General features: G+C 41.4%; 1 protein-coding gene across 1 annotated transcript in view; it reads right to left on the bottom strand.

Annotated features, from left to right (window-relative positions):
- Nucleotides 1–371: 371 nt before the first annotated feature.
- ZNRF3 (zinc and ring finger 3) overlaps nucleotides 372–27,628 on the bottom strand; it is a 242,798-nt gene continuing 215,541 nt past the window's right edge. Inside the window, exons 3-9 of the mRNA XM_063964298.1 lie at nucleotides 18,256–18,330; nucleotides 16,579–16,710; nucleotides 16,325–16,435; nucleotides 13,697–13,864; nucleotides 12,551–12,653; nucleotides 10,366–11,952; nucleotides 372–6,672 (exon numbers count right to left, since the gene is read on the bottom strand). Coding sequence (XP_063820368.1) covers nucleotides 6,641–6,672; nucleotides 10,366–11,952; nucleotides 12,551–12,653; nucleotides 13,697–13,864; nucleotides 16,325–16,435; nucleotides 16,579–16,710; nucleotides 18,256–18,330 — 2,208 coding nt within the window. The 3' untranslated portion in view covers nucleotides 372–6,640. The remainder of the gene's footprint in view (nucleotides 6,673–10,365; nucleotides 11,953–12,550; nucleotides 12,654–13,696; nucleotides 13,865–16,324; nucleotides 16,436–16,578; nucleotides 16,711–18,255; nucleotides 18,331–27,628) is intronic.

Here is a 27,628-nt window from a genome sequence, read left to right as displayed (position 1 = left end):
AGAGATTTTGTATAGACATAAAACAATAGTTTGAACAAACGAGCAAATATGACCATAACATGACTTCTTGCACTGTACGATTCTTTGTATACAAGATTGTGCAACTTCATTTGTAACACGGACAACAGTAGTACAATTTTTTTTAATTACGATTTATATGTATAGCTATATATCTAAAAAAGACAATTTAGAAACTTTCTTGGTAAAATTGTATTTTTGACAATTGTACACTTTGTTACAAAACTGTATAGTACTAAAATTATGCAATTTCTTTTTCTTAATCATATTTTGGTCAAAAAAAAAAAACTTTACATCCATGTGCATTTTCTGGACAGTTACAAAAAAAAAAAAAAAAAAAGATTTTTTTTTTTGTTAGAAATATTCATTGATTACCCCGATAACACTCAACATAAGACTGGTCTTAAGATAAATATATTAGTAAATAAATATTCTGAGAACATTTCCATCAATGAAAAATGGCACACATATACAGTTTATACACATATAACATACACACTGTTTTCTTTCCAGCTTTTTACAAAAAGTTTTAAAAATAGAAAAAAAAGTTCAAAACTTTGATTGGAAAACAATACAATGTTATGACTCAAAAGATTTATCCCGAAATCTGTTTCCTCTTACTAGCATAATATTCTTTTAAGTGCTACTCAATTTCTGTTAAAGCTGCAGTACCAAAAGGCAAGACAAAAATGACATGAAACAATTTTAAAAGCCTGTACTTAGAAAATGGATCCATTGCTCTCTAGACCAAAATGTTACTGTTTAAAAAAAAAAAAAAAAAAAACAATTCATGAAAAAAGATTAATCTTAGTGTATTAGAATACATTATTGTTTTTAAATTTATATTATTAAGGGCATAAACTCAGTGACAGCTGAAGAGACATACATTATATATTTATATGTTTTATATTATATGGGACTAACCAGAGAACTAAAGGCTGTTTTTGAAAGGAAATAGAATAAACTAATCAGAATAGCCCCATATTGTACACAAGGCACTTGCGGTGGGGGCAGGAGTATGATGTCATTTTTCAGAGTGGTGCTTTCTGATTAGTTATTAGGAGTTCTTTAATAAGTTATAAATTGTGGAGGCCTAACTGTAGTGAATGTCAATGTCTCTACACATACCAAAAATAATAGTAACACAAGTTAGACAATATATGACTACGGGATAGTTACATTGCCGGCAGTCAGGATCCCGGTGGTCAGGATACCGATGCCAGAATCCCAACCTCTGACAATGCCAACAGCCGGAATCCTGGCTAACAGGCGCTATTCCCACTCAATGGGTGTCCACAACACTAGCACTCGCCCCGCTGCCGGCATTCTGGTGGTCAGGATCAAAGCGTCGGTATGCTGACTGCTGGGATCCCATACCAAATGCATTACTGCAGTCATTCTTTTTTTAGTTAGTGGGACTGTCCCAATTTATAAAAAGGATCGATTTTCTGCAAGTTAGAAGCAGGGGCTAGCAATTTAGGGGCCTGGTTTTAGGCCTAAAATGTCCTGATCTCCAAATTGGGAATGTTGGGAGGTATGCAACACATATTCCAACACGCATATGGTGCCTTGTCCCACATGAAATAAAGTAGATAGGTTAGCAGCATTACCTCTTTCAGTGCAAACGAGACCAGTAAGGCAGCAATGCTGGTCTCCAGAAGCACCGTCACCTTTACAGAATTAATAACAGAAAGTAGTATTATGAGAAATCATCCTGCATTCAGTACTGTGGTTTTACATTTTCTGGGACACTTGGCACACATCAGAGCAAATAAGTACCCAATCCAAAATTAGCTTGAAAATTCCCCTAATGGTCACATATCTTTACCTAAGGCAGGTGTTACCCTGAGCTTATTACAGACCCGTTTCCCCTAAACCAGCTGTCTACCTACAGTAGTATTAACGACGAGTTAACTTTTGAAATTTTTCTGCCTCTTTAACTAGACAACAACAGCTCCATACTGACACCATCTGCCTTCCTAGTAAACTGCAAGTGCAACATTGATCGGTATAAGAATTCATTATTATTATTATTATTATAACATAGCTCCCATATGAATACTTGGTTGCAGGTAAATACTGCAGCAATCCTGCCTGTATACCAGTACTTGTAATATTCCATCCAGATGAACAATGAAATAATGGAAAAGCCAGTAAATGGGAAGTCCGATTCCTGGGTGTTCGGGACTACAGGCAGCATAAACTGGCTCATGTATTAGAGTGACCCATTACCTAGGTGCAGCGGATGCACACACTTTCTGTGCTGAGCCCAATAGTCACAAGACACCAATAAGATACAGGGCTCAAGTGCGTCTCTTCATTTTTAACAACCTTTAATTTGCCTGTCTAATTGATTACACTTTTCATCAACTGGAATGGACTGTTAAAAGTAAAAGTTAAACATCTATATCTTGTTGTATATAAATATCAAAAGATGCAATGTAGCCTCTTGTGAATAGGAATTTGATTTGATTTACAGTTTACTCTTATTCTCCAAAATTAATATTTTAATAAAAAAATTGAAAAAGTAAATTTTCAGTATGTATAATCTGAAAGCAGTCATGTCATGTGCAGCACAGACCTAATGAATACAAGCCACCACAACAGTCCTCAATATGAGAACCACACATATATATATATATATAATTATATATGATATAAGAAGCCAATGATGGTATATTGCTATTTTAATGGTCTATGCACATCAGGGCAAGTTATTCTTCATATTAAATTCAGAGCATCTACCAAAACTAAACATTCTGTCCCAGTTTAAATGCTAGAATCTACAACTCGGTACATGCAGAGGCTGTGGTGTGATGTCACTTGCTGTACATGCAGAGGCTGTGGTGTGATGTCACTTGCTGTACATGCAGAGGCTGTGGTGTGAAGTCACTTGCTGTACATGCAGAGGCTGTGGTGTGAAGTCACTTGCTGTACATGCAGAGGCTGTGGTGTGATGTCACTTACTGTACATGCAGAGGCTGTGGTGTGATGTCACTTACTGTACATGCAGAGGCTGTGGTGTGATGTCACTTACTGTACATGCAGAGGCTGTGGTGTGATGTCACTTACTGTACATGCAGAGGCTGTGGTGTGAAGTCACTTGCTGTACATGCAGAGGCTGTGGTGTGAAGTCACTTACTGTACATGCAGAGGCTGTGGTGTGATGTCACTTACTGTACATGCAGAGGCTGTGGTGTGATGTCACTTACTGTACATGCAGAGGCTGTGGTGTGATGTCACTTACTGTACATGCAGAGGCTGTGGTGCGATGTCACTTGCTGTACATGCAGAGGCTGTGGTGCGGTCACTTACTGTACATGCAGAGGTTGTGGTGCGATGTCACTTACTGTACATGCAGAGGCTGTGGTGCGATGTCACTTACTGTACATGCAGAGGCTGTGGTGCGATGTCACTTACTGTACATGCAGAGGTTGTGGTGCGATGTCACTTACTGTACATGCAGAGGCTGTGGTGCGATGTCACTTACTGTACATGCAGAGGCTGTGGTGCGATGTCACTTACTGTACATGCAGAGGCTGTGGTGCGATGTCACTTACTGTACATGCAGAGGTTGTGGTGCGATGTCACTTACTGTACATGCAGAGGCTGTGGTGCGATGTCACTTACTGTACATGCAGAGGTTGTGGTGCGATGTCACTTACTGTACATGCAGAGGCTGTGGTGTGATGTCACTTACTGTACATGCAGAGGCTGTGGTGTGAGGTCACTTACTGTACATGCAGAGGCTGTGGTGTGATGTCATTCAAGCTGGGTACACACTTTTACGATCACTCGGCTGATTGGGTTTCACGCTCCAGATCAGCCAAGCAGTGTGCACCTAGTGTCACCCCCTGAGAGGCAGTGGTAGCAGCAGCAGTGACATAAGCGGCTCCTCTGTGGGACCGGGAGAAATATTAAATGGCACATAAGATGCAAGATCTCAATCCCGACCCTTGCAGCAGCGTTTTAAGCCATTTATTGGCTTACGCTCCCTCATACACACCCATCCAATTGTCAGCCCATTCACACGGTGTCAGGCAATCGGGCCATTAATTGTTTAGGTGTGTATGCAGATTTAGGGAAGGGAACAAGTTCTTAATAATAAATTATAATTGAAATTCAAAAGGAAAGTTTGGCAAATTTAGAAACGCTACAGGCGAAAGTAACTTAGGGCCAAGAGTCCTGGAGATTGTAAATGTTTGGTGCTTTAAAAAAATTTACAAGTTCGTCCGGAATCCCAGCGCTCTGGCCGTCTCGCACTCCATTACATTATAAACTTCTAGAAGTTGCTGACAGATGTACTTTTTACTTTTAATTCTCTTTGATTGTAAACAGCCCAACGGAGCAAACCTCTTTTGTCCTAATTATATCTTGCCTCTCAGCAATCTAACTTATAACTATTATGGCTGTACCCAATCTGCCACCCAATGAGATACGCGTACCATCAATTTAACCTACAATTTTTAATGTCATTGAAATGGATCAGTAAGTGCCTAGCCGGGTGTGATAGAGAAGATAGACATTATAAAGGTCGACAGGGTCAAAAGATCTAGTCAAAAAGTCGACAGGGTCAAAAGGTCGACATGAAAAGGTAGACACAAAAAAGTAAATTTTGGTTAATGTTATTTTGTGTTTTTAAACATATTTCCCCTCACAGGCTTGCTTTGCTTGGTTCGTGTCCCCTCGCAGGGTCGCTTGGGGCTCAGTGGCTCGCTCCACTTGCCACAGGGATACTACAGGTAAGTTTGTGACATAGATAGTAAATGCACCAAAAGTTGTAAAAATATGAGAGAAAAAAAAAAAGTGTCAGCCGTATGTCGACATTTTCACCCTATCGACCTTGTAACTGTCCATCTAGCAACCAACTCCCGGCTAGACTGGGCATTAAGATGCAAGTGTTTAGGTTTTATTGCTATTCCTCCACATTTAGCGGACAATCTTACACACAGTAATGACAGCCATTTTGTGCTCCTACATCAATACACAAGGAGCAAGTGGAGCAGAAGTTCCTTTAGTGCAGTGGTTCTGAAATTGGGCACTACTGCCACTGACAGGTGTGTTGGGTCACCTAGGGGGACAGATTGGATTCTGAATACTCAGTGGCACTGGGGATGACTTTATGGAATTATGTGGGACATGGCCAAAAAACGAATTGTGGACCAATGCTTAGTGTCCTATAGCTCAATGACTGGTTTATTTATAGGCTGCCACCCCAGTGAGTAGTAAATGGGACAACTTATCTTTGTTAAGGACTTGATGTTTAGCTTCACCTGGAGGACTACAGAATTATCTTTAGCACAGAAAAATGCTATTATCAGAGTCTTTATGTCCAATTTTAAATTTGCCACAGTATTTTAAATAATTTCTACTTAAGACATCAGGTATTGACACTTGTGATAATCAAGTCATAGGCCTGGAGATCCCTATCCCTTAGTGATATTGCACTCACAGGCCCTAAAGAGGAATCCTAAATAATGAAAATAAAAATATCAATATTTGGTTCAGTCTAATCTTACCCATTTACCTATACAGAGTGAGGTCAGATATTGTGTGTGTCAAACCAGTATTTATGATAATGTAACCTATCAATTCACCAGAAAGTAGTGACATCGCAAAGACATCACGTGAATGGACAAGGCTACAATTTCATAAAAACGGGAGCAATCACAATAAATGGGTGCCCTAGCCCTGCCAGTGAGGCATTACCCAGCACTCTCAGCTTTTGCAAAAGGTAGATGGCGGGATGCGGTCACGCCCACTAGTACCAGGGACTGGATAATCCATTGGCGATCCAGCCCTCATGAAGAATGTAAAGGGGACACTTTAATCTAGGTCATTTTCTTTTACGGATTCTGCCTGTGAGTATAAACTATTAATATACATCTTTTCTAAAAATATGACATGAAATACAAATTTAACACATATATTTGCATTGCACAAATATATTCATGTATAAAAATATTACTGTAACATAAAAGTGGTTTTAGCTTATGATCATTATCATGAATTCACCATAAATATAAACTGCAGCTATACAGGATACAAATAAGAACATTGTTTAGCAAAGGCTCAACTTAAATACAAAATAGTTTGTCATTTAAAGAGGCAGACAAAAACAAAGTTAACCCCTGATCACTCTTTTTTAGTTTTTTTTTCCTGGCTTCACAGCCAACAGATAAAAATAATATTAATATTTTCTTGTTTATTTTACTGAAAAAATATATATATATCTCTTTTTCATCAGGAAAAGACAGTTCTTGTGCATGTACACACTCACAAGGAAAATTTTTTCTAAAACAGCAACCAAAAATAATATATATTTATATATATATAAATTTATATATATTTATAAAATAAATGAAAAAAAAAAAAAAAAAACCCTAAACAAATAACACAGATTCTCCAATTGTTGAGTCCAGGGAACAAAGCAGGTAAAAGTGGTTGTAATGTGTGGTGAATTCCAAATCACTGGGAGTTTTATGTCCAACTTTTGTTAAAAACCATTAAAAAAAAAACCCAAAAATAAAATTAAAAAAAGTGTGATTTTGTCTTCTTTTATTAAATTCAAACAAGATTCCACAAGTTTCATTGTAGTCTTAGAGGTTTGTATCCACAGTGCTTAGTCTTTGTCTGTTGGGTGGCAGTCCAGGCCTGTATAGGATATACAATAGGGATATAAATAAGGTGTGAAAACTTCTTACACGTGTTATACACCATGCTATACTATACAGCATAACCTTACACATTTTGAGATTACAAACTTCATTTACTGTAGTTAAAAGTAAATAAAACAGTATAATCTCTCACACATTCTGAGGTCTTGGATATATGGGTACAAATTCCCAAAATCTATATGCCACTATTACATGATTGCTGGGCATTGTTTAAGTAATGCAATTATAATAGTTACAGCTTAAAGCTAACCATAGTGTTTGCTTGGTTAATATCAGACTAAAGTTCAGAAATTATACAATGTGTGCAAAGCATTTCATTTAAATATGGATAAAAACATCCTAATGAATGATTGCTCTCTTAACTATATTAGCTTATCCCAAAGGACACCAAATCAAACACACACTAAACAGAATACTCAAAAACTTGAAGTCAATCACTGTGCAGGTGAGCTTCAAACCAGTAAGGGCGGTATGTACTAAGCCTTGGAAAGAGATAAAGCATACCCTCCAACATGACCCGCCCCACTAGGTACAAAATGCTCTGTTTCTGGACTTCCCTCTTAATTTATTATTGCCATCACCTGTGAAGAAACATCATTTAACTAGTTCAACACAGGTGATGAAAATTATAAATTAAGAGGGAAGTCCAGAAACAGAGCATTTTGTACCTAGTGGGGCGGGTCATGTTGGAGGGTCTGATAAAGTTGAGAGAGATAAAGTACCAGCCAATCAGATCCTCATTGCAATGTCACAGGCTATGGGGGTAATTCTGAGTTGATCACAGCAGGATTTTTTTTTAGCAGTTGGGCAAAACCATGTGCACTGCAGGGGGGCAGATATAACATGTGCAGGGAGAGTTAGATTTGGGTGTGGTGTGTTCAATCTGCAATCTAAATTGCAGTGTAAAAATAAAGCAGCCAGTATTTACCCCATACTTGCCTACCGGACCCTCTCCATGAGGGAGAAAATTGCTCTGTTCCTGGACTTTCCTGGTAATGTATGATTGCCATCACCTGTGGTGAAACACCTTTCTTATCAATTAACTAGCTCACCACAGGTGATGGCAATCATACATTACCAGGAAAGTCCAGGAACAGAGCAATTTTCTCCCTCATGGAGAGGGTCCGGTAGGCAAGTATGATTTACCCTGCACAGAAACAATATAACCCACCAAATCTAACTCTCTCTGCACATGTTATATCTGCCTCCCGTGCAGTGCACATGGTTTTGCCCAACTGCTAAAAAAAATCCTGCTGCGATCAACTTGGAATTACCCCCTATGTTTGAAAAATGACAGTGAGGAGCTGGTTGGCTGGTACTTTACCTCCGTCCACTTTATCTCTCTCCAAGGCTTAGTAAATAGACCCCTGAGCATGAATATGAGTGATAGAGTAGGACTGACCAGATGGGGAAGACGTTGCCGCGCTTGGGCAGCTTAACAAAACATTGCAACAATTGAAACTAACATTCCCTATATTTATAAGCTTTAGATCAGTGGTTCCCAAACTCTGTCCTCAAAGACACACAACAGTTCACGTTTCCGGGTCGCCTGACAGAATCACAAGTGAATAACTAGCTTCACCTGTAGATCTTTATAATGAATATACCTGTGCTCCTATGGGCGACCTAGAAAAACGTGAACTGTTGGGTGTCTTTGGGAACCACTGGTATAGAAAATACAGCTTGGACTTTGTGTGATCACATCTTCCCATGCACACCACAATGTTAGCTCATTTAATCAAACTTGTGTCAGGTGCTTTCCTAGGTGTTTTATATCAGAGATGTTTAGTGGAGGTCTTGGACTGTATACACATTATGCGATATCGCATGCGATACGGCTGATATTATATGATCGCATACGATATCATGTAAATTGTACACACGATATTGCATGCGATGTGCGCTCCTGTGGGTCGTATCCTGCATCTCACGTCGGACCTGCAGCGATATTGCTTATGAGGGCCATGCTGGCCCCGGGGCGCTCCTCCCCACCATCGCAGCAGACATCGGCAAGTGTGTATGCACTTGCCGATGTTGGGACCCCATCGCAGATGATGTTGCATCGTATGCACAATGTTCTGATGTGTACACAGCCTTACCTTTAAAAGCCTGTGTGCAGGTGAGCTTCAAATCAGCAAGCTTGCCTTAGGTTTAACACTAAAGGCCCCCATACCTCAGCAATCACAATTTATCGTGGCACAGATCCTGTCATTTATTTCCCTGGTTATACTGTTTCCCCAATCCACTCCTGTATTGATTAGAAATTGCCCATTAGTAAAGTTCAGTTATTTGAATTGGGTGCTTCTAAAGGCATATAGTTTTCCTGGTGGCTGATGGTAATCTCTATCCCCTCTGTGCAATCAGGAGCCCAAGTAAATGTCACTTTCACTTGGAAACCTGACTGCACAGAGAGGATTGAGATTACCATCAGCAAACTATATGCCTTTAGAAGCACCTGATTCAAATAACTGAACTTTACTAATGGACAGTTTCTCATCAATACAGGAGTCCTGGTGACTAATCAGATTCTGTAGAGTTGCATGACTTGGATAATATACTAAAGACCATCTGGTGAGCATGCAGCAGTCCTGGTGACCATAACCTGGTCATATAGAGCCGTATGACTTACATGAATCACTTAACTGGCATGGTCAAATCACAAGCAACTGCTCCACCCCACTGTGTTCCCCCGTTTTTGACGAGGAGATCTGTTTTGCAGATGTGCATAATATAATATTTAAAAAAATACTTGAAACTATATTAAATAAATTACAATTTTAAAAACAAAGCTATTACCAGTTTAGAAGGAAAAAATGTCAGTTAAGTGGTTAAGGAACATCTAATTACCATTTAGATAGTCCCAGAACCAACATTATCGTTTGGATATGAAAAATCCGGTTGGGTGAAAACTTTGTTGTTGCTGTATAAACCACTTAACTGTATGTATGTATGTATGTATGTATGTATGTATGTATGTATGTATGTATATATATATATATATATATATATATAAAAAATACACATATGCAGTATATACATACACATGCATATATTCAGTATAGTGAAGATATCTCGATTTTTTTTCCATTTGCAATAATTGTATACATTTTTAAAGTCACTTTGTAACATACTGTAGATAATGCAGATAAATTGTAGTTGAAATAATCAATAGAGCAAAATATGAACAGATCTGTTTGATGCATATGGGAAGGCTTTGGGAGCATAAATTATGCCCATAAAAGACTATGGAAATTAAACTATAATCTACAAGACTACAGGTTCATACATGCAGGTTCATGTCAGATCTAGTGAGACGGGAAATAGATGAATCAATACGAAGATGATATTTGTGCAATCTCTGCTGTCATAATAGCCACTAGGCAATTTACATTAGAACAAACCTCATTTTACAGCGAGAAAACATTGATTAACAAGGGATAATGTTCATACTTAACACTTTCTGATATCTATATGCTTCCATATTTAGAGCTATGAAACCAACGTTGTGATATGGTTCTGACTTCTGGAAGCATTTTGTTATATTAGAGGAAACACTGGAGACACAAACGGATGCATGCAGAATATTGGTTTTCAATTCACGATTTTTATGCCTTTCCTTTGGATCTGGTATATTGTGCTAAAATATTTAACATATAATTTATGTTGTTACCTGACAGATTTCCGTCTCCCTCTGCCGCTGTGTTTCGACATAAGGCACGTGTCTCCTCTACTAACATACAGCAAGGTCCTTCTTGGCAGTACAGTACCTCCTCCTCTTCTTCATCACCTTCCATCTCCCAGGAGACATGCCCCACACAGTCTAGGCCAGCCTCGCAGCCTTGATCCTCGGGAATGATGGGTATTGGTTGACCAGCCTCGCATCCAGCTACTGCAGCAGCAGCTGCTGCTGCTGCCGCCTCTGCCAGGGCATACTGAATGCTGACTGCATAGTCCTCAGCATAGCAACTTCCATGATTCTCCTCAAAGAGGCAGCAGGGCCGGGCAGAATGGCCTAGTACAGTCCCTGGGTCTGTCCGGTGTGAATTGCTGGAGGTAACACTGTATAAGCCTCCACTGCAGGGTGCAGCAGTTGCTTGCAGGGGCTCTGGACCCATGTACATGTTTGTGCATTCTGGACTGGAATCCCCATTGGGCCTCTGAAAGCAACAGGGGCACCCCTGTTCAGGCCCCCGCCAGTTTCTACAACCCCCTTGTGAGATGGAGCCAGAGGCATCTGGAACTAACCCAGTGGCCATAGCTGCCCCTCGGCGCTCCAGGGACGAATTGCTGCTGTAATTCATCTCTAGGCTGCAGTTGGACAGGCGATCCCGGGACGAAGAATTTGGAAAGGGATGGTGAGGTCTACAGTCCGCCTTTCCTCTTCCAGCCTCCCCCCCACAACCTGTGGCATCCCCTACTCCAGTCCTGGCAGGGCTGCAACTCCTATATACATATGGGTCAAAGTCACTACTAAGAGAGCTTCGAAAGGTGGAGCAGCTGCCATATACTCCCTGGTTGCTAGCCTCAGTGCAGTCCAGCATGGAGTCGTTAGATGATGCATGGCCCTGCGCAGAGCTAGTGCTGGAACTGGAACTACTGTCACTGCAGGGAACATCTGCTAAGTAGCCACTGCATACTGAGCGATGTTGGTGCTGGCTGTGAAGGAAGCAGCTCCCACCAGCTGAAGGTGGAGCCATGTGCATCATGGCAGGTGCAGGCTGATATAGCAAATTAGAACCCGACTGAAAGGGATTGTTCAGGCCCTTCTCCACTCCTCTGGAGGTCTGACTGCCACCTGTGGTTTCCTGGTGGTGTGGGTAGCTTAGACCTTGGAAGTAGTAGTGCTGGTACATAGTTTCATATTGAGAGTAACAAGTGGCAGTATTAAAGCCTCTCCCGCTGTACTTGGAACGTCGGAAGCCATGACCAGCTTGTGGGGCTGGATAAGGTGAATGCTCCAGGTCACAATGATGGCCAGAAGAAGGCTGATCTAGAGATACAGGCCGGTATCCTGTTAGAAAAGCAGGGGTCCGAGCTGGATATAACTCTGGCTCCACGGGCCGCTCCACAGTGAGAACTGTGATGGGATTACCATGCGGTCCCATGCTGGTGCGAGTTGGATATGCTGCAATGGGTCCAGTCCGTTGTACCCGCCCAGGGTAATGGACTGGGAGGATGACTCTTTGTTGCTGTTGATGTCGGACATGGCTGCTTGCACTCTCCATACACATGGCACCATGACCCCCTTTCTTTTGCTCTGCAGGGAGAGAATATTAATTAAATGTAATACAAAGTACTGATCAAGGCCGTATGCACGGTAACTTTACAGTTCTAGCATCTTACTACTGTATGTGGTCTTTTAATCCGGACTCTGGGTTGACACTACTTAGGTTGACACCCATAGGTCGACATGAGACCATTTTTTTTCTTTTTTTAAACTTTTTCATACTTTACAATCCATGTGGACTACGATTGGGAACGGTAACCTGTGCCGAGCACAGTGAGGGTTCCTGGTCACTTTATGAAGAAAACGACACCAAAAAAACATGAAAAACTCATGTCGACCTTATTCATGTCAACTTAATGACCGTGTCGACCAATAGATGTTGACCTAGACACTGTCGACCATGAGTCCCATACCCGTCTTTTACACAGTCTGAGCTCAATATAAGTTTAATGAAAGGCATGTGAGCACAAATCACTAAATGCTACCTTACTTACTACACAAATTTCTAATTAGGTCGCTTTAGAAATGTTTGCTCACTTGGTGGTCACTATTTCTTTAAAAGCTATACGATTTTTTGTAACATTGTTGCGCACCAGAGACGTTCGCTATTATCACGCGTTCCACTCACCTATAATATTGTGCCTACAGTGAGGACACGTATGGTTCTGGAGAAGCCAGGGATCCACGCACCGCTTGTGAAACCGATGTGTGCAAGGAATGACTCTCAGCTCCTAGGAAAACATGGGGGAATACAAACGATCAATTTCAAATTAGGAGCATGGTGTTTATTCGGCAGAATCCCAGAGTTGATCATTATGAACAGTCATCCTGGACCACCAGTAGGGTTAGTTATTGTATGTAATTAATTTACCCAATTATTGTACACAAACACACCATACACATTGGGCCTAATTCAGCATTCTACATAAATGCAATTGCGATTACTAGGCTACGGAGCTGCTAATCTTAGCAAAGCTGCCGCCCAAAAATGGGAAAAAAAAACCCTTCCCCCGGTGCGATTACAATCCTATTTGCAACTGTGTACACATTTGCATCCTACGCACAACAACAGGGAACATCAACATCTTGAGTAGGTTTATGGCTACGCAAACTAGCAGCGAAAGTAGCAACGCAGGCGCCATGTTTCTCTGCGTACATGATCACAGCCGACATCAGATACAAAGCCTGAAAATGTCCGTCACATGCCTGCGTTTTTTGCCGCCACTACCTGTTACCTCCCCCCAAACGGTCATTTTCTGTCAATCACTCTGCAGAGAAATCCTCACTGCGAGCGGCATTGTAAATACAACTTTACACATGCACAGTGCGATCGCAACACATGCGCAGTCTGCCGGTAATCGCTCAAATGCGAAAAAAACCAGGCTTGGCGTACAACTCTGCATTAGGGCCCACTGACAACAACGCATCATCAAAGGTTTTTAGGTATCAATCACCCAGCTTAATTATCAGACTTCACCCACACTGGTGACACCATGTTGAATTTTTTCTTCTTCATTTCAATAAATCCGTAAGTACATATCTAATACACAAGATAAAGGCACAGCATCAGTACCTAACATAACTAGGGTTAATACTACCCACTGTTTCCAAAGGTGTATCTAGTGTTGCTTAACAGTCCCTAGCAATAGTTGTAAGCAAAGTGCAAATTCCCTTCAACTTTGCCCAAATGATCTTATTAGTTACTTCGTTGGTGAAAAAGTTCTTGACCAATATGGGTCTCCCCAATAAAATCACATCATTTGCATGATCTTACCTCTCCATCAATATATTTTTCTAAGCATATGGCGCAGTCTGAGGTCGAGCTGCTGCTTAGGGTATCAAGGCCACCGCAACTACCTTCACGGGGCATTTTCCCCTTCGCTTTGAATTTCCGAGTCTCCATTTTTTCCAATGCTTGAACTGCCATTCTGTTCATAGAGTTCTAAAAGGGAAGATTACAAACATTAAATATAGTTGTTTTACAATAGACTTACAGTATGTGTAAAAGGATGACTTACAATGAAAATCTTGTTTGAAACCACAATTACTGTATTTAAAGCAGGAAAGGAACTTTTATGAAAAACTGTAATGATCATTTCATTCATCTCCCCAGCGTAATGTGTCAGGGAGCAGCTTTCTTTCTGAAACTACCAGAACAGCTGCTGATTCTCTCTCCAAGGGCTAAATTTACCGTACAACGCTTTTCAAAGGCGCCATATCCTCGGCAGTTCCAGCTGCTGGATTTAAAGGGCCAATTGTACAAAACCAAGCGTGTTTTGTAATTATTATTGATCCTTTATATACAACAGCCAAAACCGCTGAGATGATGCAGAATTGAAAAACACGGCATAATCAGTCCAGCCAAAATACTTATTTTACAAGGAATGGCACTTAAGGTGTGTACACACAGTGAGATTTTTACTTGCGATTTTGACTATATAGCCAAAATTGCAAGGAAAGTTAATGCAGTCGCAAGGTTAAAGTTACCTTGCGATCCTGATGCGCGGTCGGTATCGCAAGCCTAGATAGACTGTGCAGGCAAGTAAATTTTGACTGTCTAGTATAAAAGTATAGTCAAAATTGTCAATTAGCCAAAATCGCACAGAGCCAGTATCGCAAGCACAGTCATCTATGCCTAGGATACCGACCACAGTCCCTATCACATAGTGAGAAGCGGGCATAGCTGAATCTCACCGTGTGTACACACCTTTACACTTACAATTGGTAGAGGGGAGGGGTGAGTACCAGGAAAGGAGGGAAATAGGTGACTATGATGGTGAATAAATAAGGATTTCTTGCGCAAATGGCTAGTATAACATAGTGCCATATATACATATATTTACATGAATCAAACGGTTACTGGTGACAATTACTCCTAATGTACAGAAAAAGAGATGACACATACTAATTAGTATTTCACTGGCAAAACATTGAGATTACATGGTTATCTGAGTCAATGCTACATTAATAACTACAATGCAATAAAACGTAAGTAGTATAGTGACGAGTCTAAAGAACATAGGAGTAGGCTACAAGTGGGGCAGTTAGAATAGGTGGTTGTTCGCAGCAAGTTTACAGGAGCGAAGGCAATTCTGGAAGAGGAGCGTGGGGAGTGGCGGCAATTAAACAGATGGAGAAAGAGTGGAAGTGAATGGAAGTGTTACAGAGTGAAGGCTACGGTCTAGCTGAAAAGCACTGAACTGCCTAGCTGGTAGTAGTATTAGTGTGCTGAGAGATGAGAATTTGTGCACAATGTTTTCAAGACTGTGTAGCGACAAGAAGAGGCACCTATGTACTCAATAAGTGAAGTACTGCAGAGGATTTCCAGATGGACGGGATGCCAGAGGTCAGAATACCGACTGCAGCATCCCATCCATCAGAATCCTGACAGCCCCCTCTAGCGTACCCCTCCCTTGTGGGTGCTTGCCTAACCCTAACCGCCCCTTCTATGTGCCTAAACCTAACCCAACCTGCCCAGTCCCTAACCTTTCTGGCCCTGCCCCCTTACCCCCCTTCTCCTGCCTAAACCTAACCTCCTTCCCCCAACGGCAGCTGTCAGGATGATTGGGATGCCTGCTGACTGTATTGTGGTGCCGGTATCTTGACGCCGGGATTGCGTCCTCCTTTGAGATCCCGGCGTCGGTATATCGATCGCTGCGGTCCCCGTCCATCGAGAAGCCAACTGCTTCCTCTGGAAAGATAAAGGACGGGATGCACTAAAACAAAAATGCGGTAAAAACCCTGTTTTCAGGGTTTTTACCGCATTTACATATGCATTAAACCCAGCATCCCGGGGCTTTGGTGTGAAGAGTAACGCCAGCAAAAGCTGGCATTACCCTATAGAAGCCTATGGGCTTCTTTCTGCACTGCAAGAGAGTTCCGATCGGATCCCTCCCAGCATGCCACGCAGCTGCCACATCACTATGCGCATACGCAGATGGAGTTCTGGGGCTGATACCCGGAAGCACATCGCAAAGAACACCTCTTATCGCAACTGACTGCATATGTTAGTGCATAGGCATATGTTAGTGCATATGTGATTAGTACCAACGCGATGATGACGCGATGCTTGGCGGAATGAGTTTTGCATTCTTAGTGCTACCCCGCCCACTGTATGTACATTAGAACAAGTGCCTACAGGAGAGGTGACTGTCAGGGCTGTTCAAATCCACGTGACTGTGGAGAGCATTTGAGAGTGAATGAGACAGGACTGCAGAGCAGAAAAGATAACTTCTTATTACAGGTGACACAAAGTCAGCAAGTGAGCAGTAATTGGCAGTCAGTTATGATATGGCTTTTACAAGCCCCCTGTGGATTATATATTTCCACTTAACCCAAGGAGAAAGGAAAAATAAACGCCAAAACGTATGGTCATAAAACCATTTTCCAGACCAACTTATACCTGACTTCTTCTCTGCTTGAGTTTGATCTTGATAAGGAGGATAAGGCAGACCAGTGACACCACCACAAAAAATGCCAGGAAAATACCCATGTCAAAATATTCGGTAGGTTGCTGTAAATAGAAGGAGACCGTTATACATTTTACAGCAAACCTCAATAGCTCATCATTTGACAGAAGTGCCAAGCTACGCAATCATTATATAATTACAAAGATAATAATGGCGGCAGAAAACAACATGGCAAACACGATCTTACCCGAGGAGGCCGGTGCTGAATTCTTGCTCGAGCGCCTTTCTGCTTGTTGACAATGTTCATGAGTTTAATAGCATCCATGCCTTTCATATACACAACTGGCCTTTTCAGTGGGTCTTCCAAGTCTTGATTCAACTGCAATATGAAGACACAGATTATTAGGATAAAAATATTGTATATACCTCCAGAGCACAGTACACAAAGTGAAGATTTATGAGCACAGTATTATAGAACAAAGCTAAAACAAACCCTCATTAATACTGATGTGAACAAGAGCAGAATATTATACCTGAATTAACTAAATTGTTTTTATACTTGCCTAGATGTATTCGGAAAGCTATCTGTCTCATAATGTTGATGAAAGCAAGGACAGTCTATCTGGCATCACTCTGAGACGGGAGGGTAAGAGGAGAAGGGGAGACACCTGTGTGAGTGATTTGTGTATTACTAAGCTACAGATCAGAAGGGTTTTCTCATAACGAAATCCCCCTGCCCCATTCCAGGAAGGAAGACATGACTTTTCTTTTTGTGTCTGAGTGGGTGGAAAACATCGCTGTCTTGCACTACTATGGATGGCCAGAGGATGGAGGTTGCAGAAGGCTTCAGCTTCCTAGCCACGTGTGGCGCCATGCTGTATAGATCCCATTATTTAAGCTTTGGGGCAAACAACCCAATTGGCCACATTGTCAAGCACATGCTGCACTTCCTGCTTGCTCACTCACACACACGTACGTGTATGCATGCTGACAGCCCATTTGTCCATTATAATAGAATAAGGTCTTCTGATTAAATCTGATACACCATTTAAACAGGGACCGCATTTTCTGTTATGACGGGCAGATTTCACCAAAGGAAGCCAAACTGACCAACCAGATCCCGCTGTTTGAGGTGGAGTTTGTGACTGCTTTGAAATGCTCTGTACAGATGGGCAAATTTAAAAGTCATAAACAATAATAAAATAATATCAAATGACAATTTTGTGGAAGCTGCAGTGGAATGTCTGGGTAATGGGCCCTACACACTGGGCGATATGAGTGAAAGATAGGAACGATCTCGCTCATTAATGAACGAGATACCGTTCATATCTTTCAGTGTGGAGGCAGCAGCGATGAACGATGCGCGGCCCCGCGCTCGTTCATCGCTGGTGTCTTGTCGCTTGTGCATGCAGGCCAATATGGACGATCTCGTCCATATTTGCCTGCACTGCTATGGAGCTGGGTGACGGGGGGAGTGAAGAAACTTATGAAACATATGGGCAATGGCATTATCCCTGTAGAAATAGTGCTGCAATAATGCAATAAGGGCGGTCTGAAAACAATCTCAGCTAGCAGATAGAACACAGGGTGATTGCACACTATGAGCCAGCTGGGTACAAACATAATCCCCCCACCTACCTCTAGGGGCACAAACCCAACGAAACTAGGCATCATTATTTTACAAACAATACTGTAGCTCTCTGTTGTGCGGACAGATAGAAAATTAAAGTCATCTGTGCAGGATACATATACTTAATTATGGATTTATGTAAGAACAGTACGAAAATAAATGGGTTGGTATTGTGACCGGCCGTCTCCTAACCGCCGGTCACATAACCGCATCCCAAATAAACCCTGTGTATACATTTCTGTAAACTGGAGAGTATTCCAATCATCCTATTTCCTCAGCACTATTATATTATACCTGTTCCACAGCGTCAGGGTTATCAGAGACATCGAATATGACTGCTGTTGCCCCTCTCTGCACGGCCCGTTTTGCCTGAAACACAGTGAGAAAGAAGAGGAAATCAGACAAGAGGCATGGAGTGTATGCAGAAATGGCAAGAAAACATATTCTTCTATTTGGTGACGAGGGATGTCATCTATATTTTGAGAGTACTGAAGTCATTTGTATCATATAGTAGGATGAAACAGTAGGCAGAATGTTGTTATATAGGTCACTGAAATATGTGATGACAACTAATACTGGTAAGTTAATTGTGCAGGGTTTTGTGGTATACAAGATTTAATTAAAAACACAAATAACTGAACACACTAACAAAAAAACAAACAAATAATGGTTTACACAAACAGTACCAGGTGCTCAATGTACACATAATAGTAGAGTGGACGGTGGCCAGTATACAACACAAAGCCCAGTGCGGCCATATTCTGCACATACCCTGGTGGCACAGTGTGGCGGAAACTCCCATTCTTGTTGCCTCCACCTTAGAAATATTGATAGAATATACCCCTTTTCTTACCCAAATATCTATCTATCTATAGCTATACCGTGTGTGTGCTTTATTCATTATAATAATAATAATAATAATAATAATAATAATAATAATATTATATACACATATACATATACACACCCACACACGCACAGCGTAACAAATACAGAAATCATGGATGTGGTTTTCACTGCTATCCACTAGAGGTCACACTAGTACAGTTTACAATAGGCACTGTGAAAGGAGAAAAAGTCATGGAACAAGCTGTTCTGATCTTATCTTATACCCACTAGCGTTTTTCTTAAGCTGTAATGCTAATAAAAATGAGTATCAAATGCAAAGTATGTGTGACATGCATTTTATTTGCGGTAATTACAAGAATGTTTTTTTTTAAAAACACGCTACTGTGAAAAACGGCATGTAAAACACACTTAAAAAATAGCAGTGGTATGAGGGGTACGATAAACACAGAACACGGTGTACACATTACAGCAACAACACCTCATTCACATTGTACTGCATAAACAATAGGGTTATTTTATTTGCACACAACTTTGTTAATAGAATTTACAACTGGAACCAGCATTTATTTGTATGAGTACAGCATATACTTCTAGCAAGTACCATTCTCAGACCCTCCAACATGACCCGCCCCACTAGGTACAAAATGCTCTGTTTCTGGACTTCCCTCTTAATTTATGATTTCCATCACCTGTGTTGAACTTGATAAGATGTATAAGAAAGCTGTTTCTTCACAGGTGATGGCAATAATAAATTAAGAGGGAAGTCCAGAAACAGAGCATTTTGTACCTAGTGGGGCGGGTCATGTTGGAGGGTATGCATTCTGTGATGCATTTGTTTTCTAAACTCTACCATTACCATACCTCCCAACATGACCCTCTCCAGGAGGGACACAATGCTCTGCTTCTGGACTTCCCTCTTAATGTATGATTGCCATCACCTGTGCTGAAACACCTTTTTTATCCACTAACCTGTTCAAAACAGGTGCCGGCAATCATATATGAAGAGAAAAATCCAGAAGCAGAGCATTGTGTCCCTCCTGGAGAGGGTCATGTTGGGAGGTATGCCATTACAGTCCAGGTTTTACGGATATCTATGATTGAGCACTGTAGGTGACTTAACTGGTACGTCAGTCAATTTGATTTAAGCATAGATATGCTTAAAACCTGGACTACAATTGCGGGGTTTGCGAAACTCTGATGTAATGGAGCCCGATATCGCCAGAGGTGCGGAATGTCAGCGATCTCAGATTTTCTTTCTAAAGAAGGCAATCACAAGGCATGGGGGGTAATTCAGATCTGATCGCTGCTGTGCGTTTTCACACAGCGGGCGATAAGATCCGAACTGTGCATGCACCGCACCGGCACGTTTCACGGCTGCAATGGGGATCGCTGGTCAGCGACGGGATTAAGCGAAGGATCTATTCGCACGGGAGTTCGCAAGGAGATTGACAGGGAGGGAGTCTGACGTCAAATCCGATCGCAGTGGCTGAGTAAATCCTGGGCTGCGCAGAGACTGAATAAAATCAGTTTGTGCAGCTCTGCTGCACATGTGATCGCACATTTGCACAGCGAAAATACACTTCTTCTGTAGGCGGCGACTATCTGATCGCAGGACAGCAAAAATTGCTGCCTAGCGATCAGATCTGAATGACCCCCATGGTTTTGCCCTGTAAGTGATTTTCCCTTTAAAAAAAAACATCCGATATCGGCCAGCATCCTACACCTCCGGAGATCTCGCACTCCATTACATCACGCCGCCTATGTCTATAAATGTAAGCCAAGTACACAATTATGTTTGTATATGTTAAAAATAGAACAACCTTATAAGTTTAGGTTTTCTTTTTACAAGTAGCTATTTTAGCTTGTAAATGGTTAACAAGCATCCCCATATGTCTGTCTACAAGGGCATAACGGAACTGTCATCACCAGCGACCGTCACTGCGGAGCGCCCGATTGAGCAATTAAATTGTTGCTCTGTTCAGGCGCGAACAGCTGCTGGTGCCGTCATTTCAGCTTGCAGCCACCCCCTCCCCATGCGGTGGCGAGCTGGATCGTGCGAAAAGTGACCCGTTTGGGCATCCTAACTGCACTTTTCGCATCACGACCATTAGTTTAGTCTGGTTTAGCCGCTTTATGCAGCTACACCCAGACTGTTTTTATTCGATGCACGATAAAAAAAACAATTGAAAATCGTTTAGGATACCTTTTGTTAGTTTTTCATTTATTTATTTATTTGTGTGTGTTGTATGATGCATTTTTTTAAATGTTTTATTGTTTGTGCATTCTTATGCCCTTTCTGAATGTTAAACCATATGTAATCTGCATGTTATAACAGACTGAAAATGGATGTGTTTTGATCGGTACCCACAGGCTATAAGTAAACTTTTTCAAAAATAAATAGTTTAAACTAAATGTATCTGTTAGCACTTACTTACCTCATATACAGTTTCAACTGTTGGCATTGTGGTGTCAACACTATGAATGTCATTATAGCCAATTTCAGCATTTTGACTACGACCAGCATGAGAGGGGGCTGTATATACATGCAGTGAACTTTAACGAATGAAGCCCAATTTTGAGATCCATGCATGTCTGTTGCAATCCCAACAAAAGTAGCTTTCTCAAACATTACATTACTCTTGGTGGAGCTGTGCTACTGCTGGAAGCACCTATCAAACCCATTACACACACTTCTTACATGTACTCCAGCATTCCACAAGCCTCACATATCCGGAACTTTAGGGCTGCTGGCTCTGACCTTGCAGGTTCTCTTGGCAGGAGATCAAAGCAGCGAAGTCACAAACAGCATGGAATGCAATCTCTTACTCTGTTCTCCTATTCTCCCCTCTCTCTCCGCTCATTCTCACTCCCTTCTGTGCTGTTTTCTCTGCAAGCTATTGCTTCTGTCAGATCCCCTCTTATTTGTGACCTCCGCCATAACTATGTCCCTTCAAGCCATCATTATCATCTGTGAGTGCTCATCTATAATCAGATTAGTACTTAGAAAAGGCAAAAATAATATTCACAAGTTCCAGAAAGGCCCAGGGCAGAGACTACATTAGAACAATTGTTTAAGGGAGGGAAGTGTTTTTAATGCAGAGTTGCCAATTGTGCCAACATAAGCTTCTGGTTGTGAAGTAGTTAATAATGAGTTCTTTCTCTGGTAATCCGCCCATGTTGTGAGGCTTTAGGGGAGCCCCAGGGAAGAAAGGTGGAGCAAAGCAGGGGAAAAAAAAATCTTTTGAACTAACTTTCCACACAAGACGCTTTGCCTCTTAATTATGAATGGGTTTATAACAAGCACAAACAAGTACAGGGTGAGCCTGTGAAAGACTATGACCAGCGGTGGAAGTTTACCAGTCTTAAGAACGGTGACCCTGGCAAATCTTTCAGACTGAATCATATTAGAATTAGGCCACTATGTACCAGAAGCCTAGTACAGCGAGTCAGTAACCTCATATGGGTAATGGGCTTTTAATCAGAAGATAAAGGGTAATGAAAGATAAAAAAAAAATCAATAACTGATGTGATGGGTTCTACATTTATTAAGGAATGGAAGACTCTTGTTGCGGTCATATCAAGTCTATATAGATATCAAGAGTAATGGCTCAGGTGTAGTAGGAGATTGAATTTATACATTAAATTAACACGATCAGGCGTAATGAGAGTTCACGTTTACTCAGGGATGATCAAATAGGACAGTATTGATAAAAACACATGCCATATACCTCTTAGTTCAGTATCACAAGCAGGGCGGTTTCATAGTGTTACCACGTTTCATAATTATCCTATGATAGATATGGACATGTTGGTGAATGTGTTGGAAAATTGTCAGAGCTGGTCTCTAAAGTCTATCATCAACATTCCCACCTACAGTATGTGATTCTGGAAAAGATACAGTTGCTTGTCTCCTCCCATTTCCCCACTTATGGGTGTGGCCAACTCAGACTGATCACATGGCAGGATGGCAGCATGTGTGATTGACTTGTTCTGCCTAATACAGGCACAGAGGAAGGACTGCAGCATGCTTTCCTAAATTAGCAAGATCTTAATTGTACTTTTCAACATTTTGCAGGTGATGCCATATTGCTGTACCTATTACCAAAACAACACACTGCAATAAAACCAATACTATTAGAAGTCAATGCTGTTATCACAATCATCAAGTTGTAAGGTATCCAGTTATTGATAAGTCACTTAAAGCTTCAAAATATCAACAGTCTACTGCAGCAAGTGTCAATGTTAAAGCCACCAGCGAAGTATAGAAATCTACTGTACAATACAAATAGATGGAGCTTACATCTCTGAACTCTGTGTAGCTGGGATGGTCAATTTGTATGTTTCAAGCTGTTGCGAAACTGTAAGTGTCGGCAAGATATAAAAGAGGTTGATAACCATTGGCTATATATAGTATGTTTGGCAAAGCAGTTTAGCAAGGTCTATAAACACTGACTGTGCTAACCATCCTCTTTATGGAATTGGCAGGTATGGTGAGGGTTTAAAGAGGCAGTCTATTTTTAAGACTATACAAAGTCTTAAATCGGACCACAAAACAGAAGAAAAACAGAGGTTTTGTAAAACAATGGATTGAACTTTAGACATAAAACACTTCCAAATGGTTATTATGGCAGCAATTACCATCACCATAATATATAATAATATAATAATATAATGGTAAAGAATTTATTTAAAAAATAAAATAAATCTAACTTTAAAAATAAAAAAGGAAGGATAATAAACCCAAGTGACTAAATAGCAGGAAAAAACATGTAATGGGCACATAGAATGAAAATCCTGTAAAAACAAGCCTATGAGCGTCCTGTAAGAGTACACCTTCCAGGATGACCCATTTCAGCCACACTACAATTTTCCCCTAGGTTTTCCAATTCATAATTGGCACAGCATAATCCGAGGTAAATTAAAGAATTGACGCTAAAGGTGCTTCATATTTCACGTGATCCAGGTCATTGCAAAATTTGTCAGAACCATAATACATTGTTGCCTGAAAGTTTGCATTGTGTGGGGTATCAGTTGTCCATTAATGGTATCATTGCTTCATGACTTTCAAAACTTTCCACTACTAAACTGATCTTGCGTAGGTACTTTCAAAACTAGGAAAACAGGAGAAGAGCATTGTCCCACTGTTGAAATGGTCCAAGTTGGTATTTAGACTAATGGGCAGATAGGACTTTAAAAAAAAAAAAAAATTAGATAGGCCAGTAGAAACAATGAGGAAGGTGTGTGTGGATTTACTGGAATAGTTTCTCAGCGACATGGGCCAGTAGTCAGGTGGTTATTCAGTTCTGGTCTGTGATGCGGCTTCTAACACACTAATTAGAAGACAACCACGACTTGTATTCAGGGTAAGGAGTACAGAGCTCAGTGGGACTTCTATGACTACATTAGGTTTGTGGGCATGTTACAGAGAGCTCAGGGAATGCCTAGATACGCAGCTTTAAAATTATGAGACAGCGAGACTAGGAGGCAAAGGACGGCCAAGTTAAAACACAAACAAACTGGTGTTCTTGGTTACCAGTGCTGTTGGAGTTTTTCTACATTTAAAGTTTATTCATAGAAAATAGGCTCAAAAATCTGTAGAAGTGGTGTTTTCTTTAAATGAAATGTCCTTTATCGTATTCCTCCTCTCGTGACTAAAATCTATATTACATACATTGATGGAGCCTTCTGCAAATATATTTTCTTTTTGGTCAACTGATAGACAATGTTTGATAACACTATTTGTGAGGAGACAGTCACTATGCCCAACAGATAAAACATTTTACCACTGAACCATCAAAACCAGCTGTAGCTTAACTAAGAATGAAACAGGATGCATGAGAAACAGACTAACCAAACTTTGTGGAGGTATAAGCATTCAGAGTTTCACAGTTTTATCTTCAGCAGTGGTGGAAGACGTTGGGGCGGACATAGAAAAAGTACTACGGCAGATGGCGTAACATGTCTTGCCTCACGCTGCTTGCACCCAGAAGTGTGGGCTCACGCATATACACCCATGCAGATTTGCATTCGGTTTCTTACCCCTACTTGAGCCTGGAAGGGTGGATTATAGCAGCGCCGGTGACAGCTGTTGGCACGAATGATTGGCTGTCTCCTAATGCTCCTATGACACAGATAGGTGCCGCCTGTGTCGCACAAGTATATACTATGCTTTTGTGAGCATGTTTAAGCACTTTTTTCTATTTTTTTTCATGTAGAAAATACACTCAGATGTTTCTGCAATATTATAGAGATTTAGCGGCTTCACTTCTACCCAATTGTTGCTCCGATCATGTCTGCTTGCAGGCTCCTGAAGTGGTGAGCAGAAATGTAAGGAAAGACTGTGGTTTGGGTGCTCTAACCAGGACTTCAGATGGGTTTAACCGCTGTATGCAGCTAAACTAAGTACTTTTGGGTGCGACAATTGATGGGCACTCAAAACAGTTGAATTGCACTGGACTTCCTCAAAGAGTGCAGCTTCTAAAAATGAACAGTGTGGTGGTGTTACACATAGCAACCAGATAATAAATATATTATCTATATTGCATCATAGAAAAGGAAACAGAATCTGATTAGTTGCTATTGACAACACCACCACTGTTAATTTTTAGATTTAATAGATCAACCCTTAAAAGTCCACACACCCAGGCCGGCCTGTGCACTGTTGCGTCACCTGTCCCCATTACTCAACATTACAAGATAGTAGTGAAACCGAACACAATAAAAAACTTTTTTTTTCAGCTGGGACCCTAGTTGTAAGTGTGTCAATGTTTTTGGGCCGCAAGGGGTAAATTTAATAGACTGCAAATTGTAGGCATCAGTGACTTCCTGGTGAGTCTGGTTGTTATTTTAAAGGGGCAATCAGTTAAATGGCAAGACTGACTTGGTTTTGCCTTTTGAATGATTGCATTTTTAAAACATAATTAAAATGCACTGCAGAAACCAGAGCTGATAAACAAGCTTGCAGTCTCCTAGGAAACAACTGCTCTGTACAGAATACAAAACACACATCGGGATCTTGACACTTCTATCACAACATAATGGACACGCAATACTTTAATATTGTAGTTTTCTCTAGAGCCACCTTTTTCAGAGTTTTGAACGTTGCTGTAATTTGGGGTTAGGGGATCTACAATTACATTTAAAACAGCTGACAAGAATAGATCATTTTGAAAACAATGTTAAAAAAAAAAAGGGCAAACTTTGTATGGTAATACAAGAAAGAAGAAAAAAAAAAAAAAAGATTTTACTTACCGGTAAATCTATTTCTCGTAGTCCGTATTGGATGCTGGGGACTCCGTAAGGACCATGGGGAATAGACGGGCTCCGCAGGAGACATGTGCACTTTAAGAAAGAATTTAGTTCTGGTGTGATCTGGCTCCTCCCTCTATGTCCCTCCTCCAGACCTCAGTTAGAGAAACTGCCCGGAAAAGCTGACAGTACAAGGAAAGGATTTTGGAATCCATGGCAAGACTCATACCAGTCACACCAATCACACCGTATAACTTGTGATAAACTTACCCAGTTAACAGTATGAACAACAACAGAGCATCAGATCAACCCTGATGCAACCACAACATAACCCTTATTTAAGTAATAACTATATACAAGTATTGCAGAAGAAGTCCGCACTTGGGACGGGCGCCCAGCATCCACTACGGACTACGAGAAATAGATTTACCGGTAAGTAAAATCTTATTTTCTCTAACGTCCTAGTGGATGCTGGGTACTCTGTAAGGACCATGGGGATTATACCAAAGCTCCCAAACGGGCGGGAGAGTGCGGATGACTCTGCAGCACCGAATGAGCAAACACAAGGTCCTCCTCAACCAGGGTATCAAACTTGTAGAACCTTGGAAAGGTGTTTGAACCTGACCAAGTAGCCGCTCGGCAAAGTTGTAATGCCGAGACCCCTCGGGCAGCCGCCCAAGAAGAGCCCACCTTCCTTGTGGAATGGGCCTTAACTGATTTAGGCAGCGGCAATCCAGCCGCAGAATGAGCCTGCTGAATCGTGTTACAGATCCAGCGAACAATAGTCTGCTTTGAAGCAGGCGCCACAAGCTTGTTGGAAGCATACAGGATAAACAAAGATTCTGTTTTCCTGACCCTAGCCGTTCTGGCTACATAAACCTTCAAAGCCCTGACCACATCCAGTAACTCGGAATCCTCCAAGTCAGTAGTAGCCACGGGCACCACAATAGGTTGGTTCATATGAAAGGATGAAACCACTTTCGGCAGAAATTGTGGGCGGGTCCGCAATTCTGCTCTATCCGCATAGAAAACCAGATAAGGGCTTTTATGTGACAAAGCCGCCAATTCTGACACCCGCCTAGCCGAAGCCAAGGCTAGTAACATGGCCACCTTCCACGTGAGATATTTCAATTCCACCGACTTGAGTGGTTCAAACCAGTGTGATTTCAGGAAACTCAACACCACGTTAAGATCCTAAGGTGCACCTGGAGGCACAAAAGGGGGATGAATATGCAGCACTCCCTTTACAAACGTCTGAACTTCAGGCAGAGAAGCCAGTTCTTTTTGAAAGAAAATGGATAGGGCCAAAATCTGGACCTTAATGGAACCCCATTTTAGGCCCAAAGTCACTCCCGACTGTAGGAAGTGAAGGAAACGGCCCAGCTGGAATTCCTCCGTAGGGGCATTCCTGGCCTCACACCAAGCAACATATTTCCGCCATATACGGTGATAATGTTGAGCAGTCACGTCCTTCCTAGCCTTTATCAGCGTAGGAATGACCTCATCCGGAATGCCTTTTTCTGCTAGGATCCGGTGTTCAACCGCCATGCCGTCAAACGCAGCTGCGGTA

The sequence above is a fragment of the Pseudophryne corroboree genome, chromosome 1 (genome assembly GCF_028390025.1).
Source record: "Pseudophryne corroboree isolate aPseCor3 chromosome 1, aPseCor3.hap2, whole genome shotgun sequence".
NCBI lineage: Eukaryota > Metazoa > Chordata > Amphibia > Anura > Myobatrachidae > Pseudophryne > Pseudophryne corroboree.
Note: the sequence above shows the minus strand (reverse complement) of the source record. Positions and strands in the feature narration are given on the sequence as shown.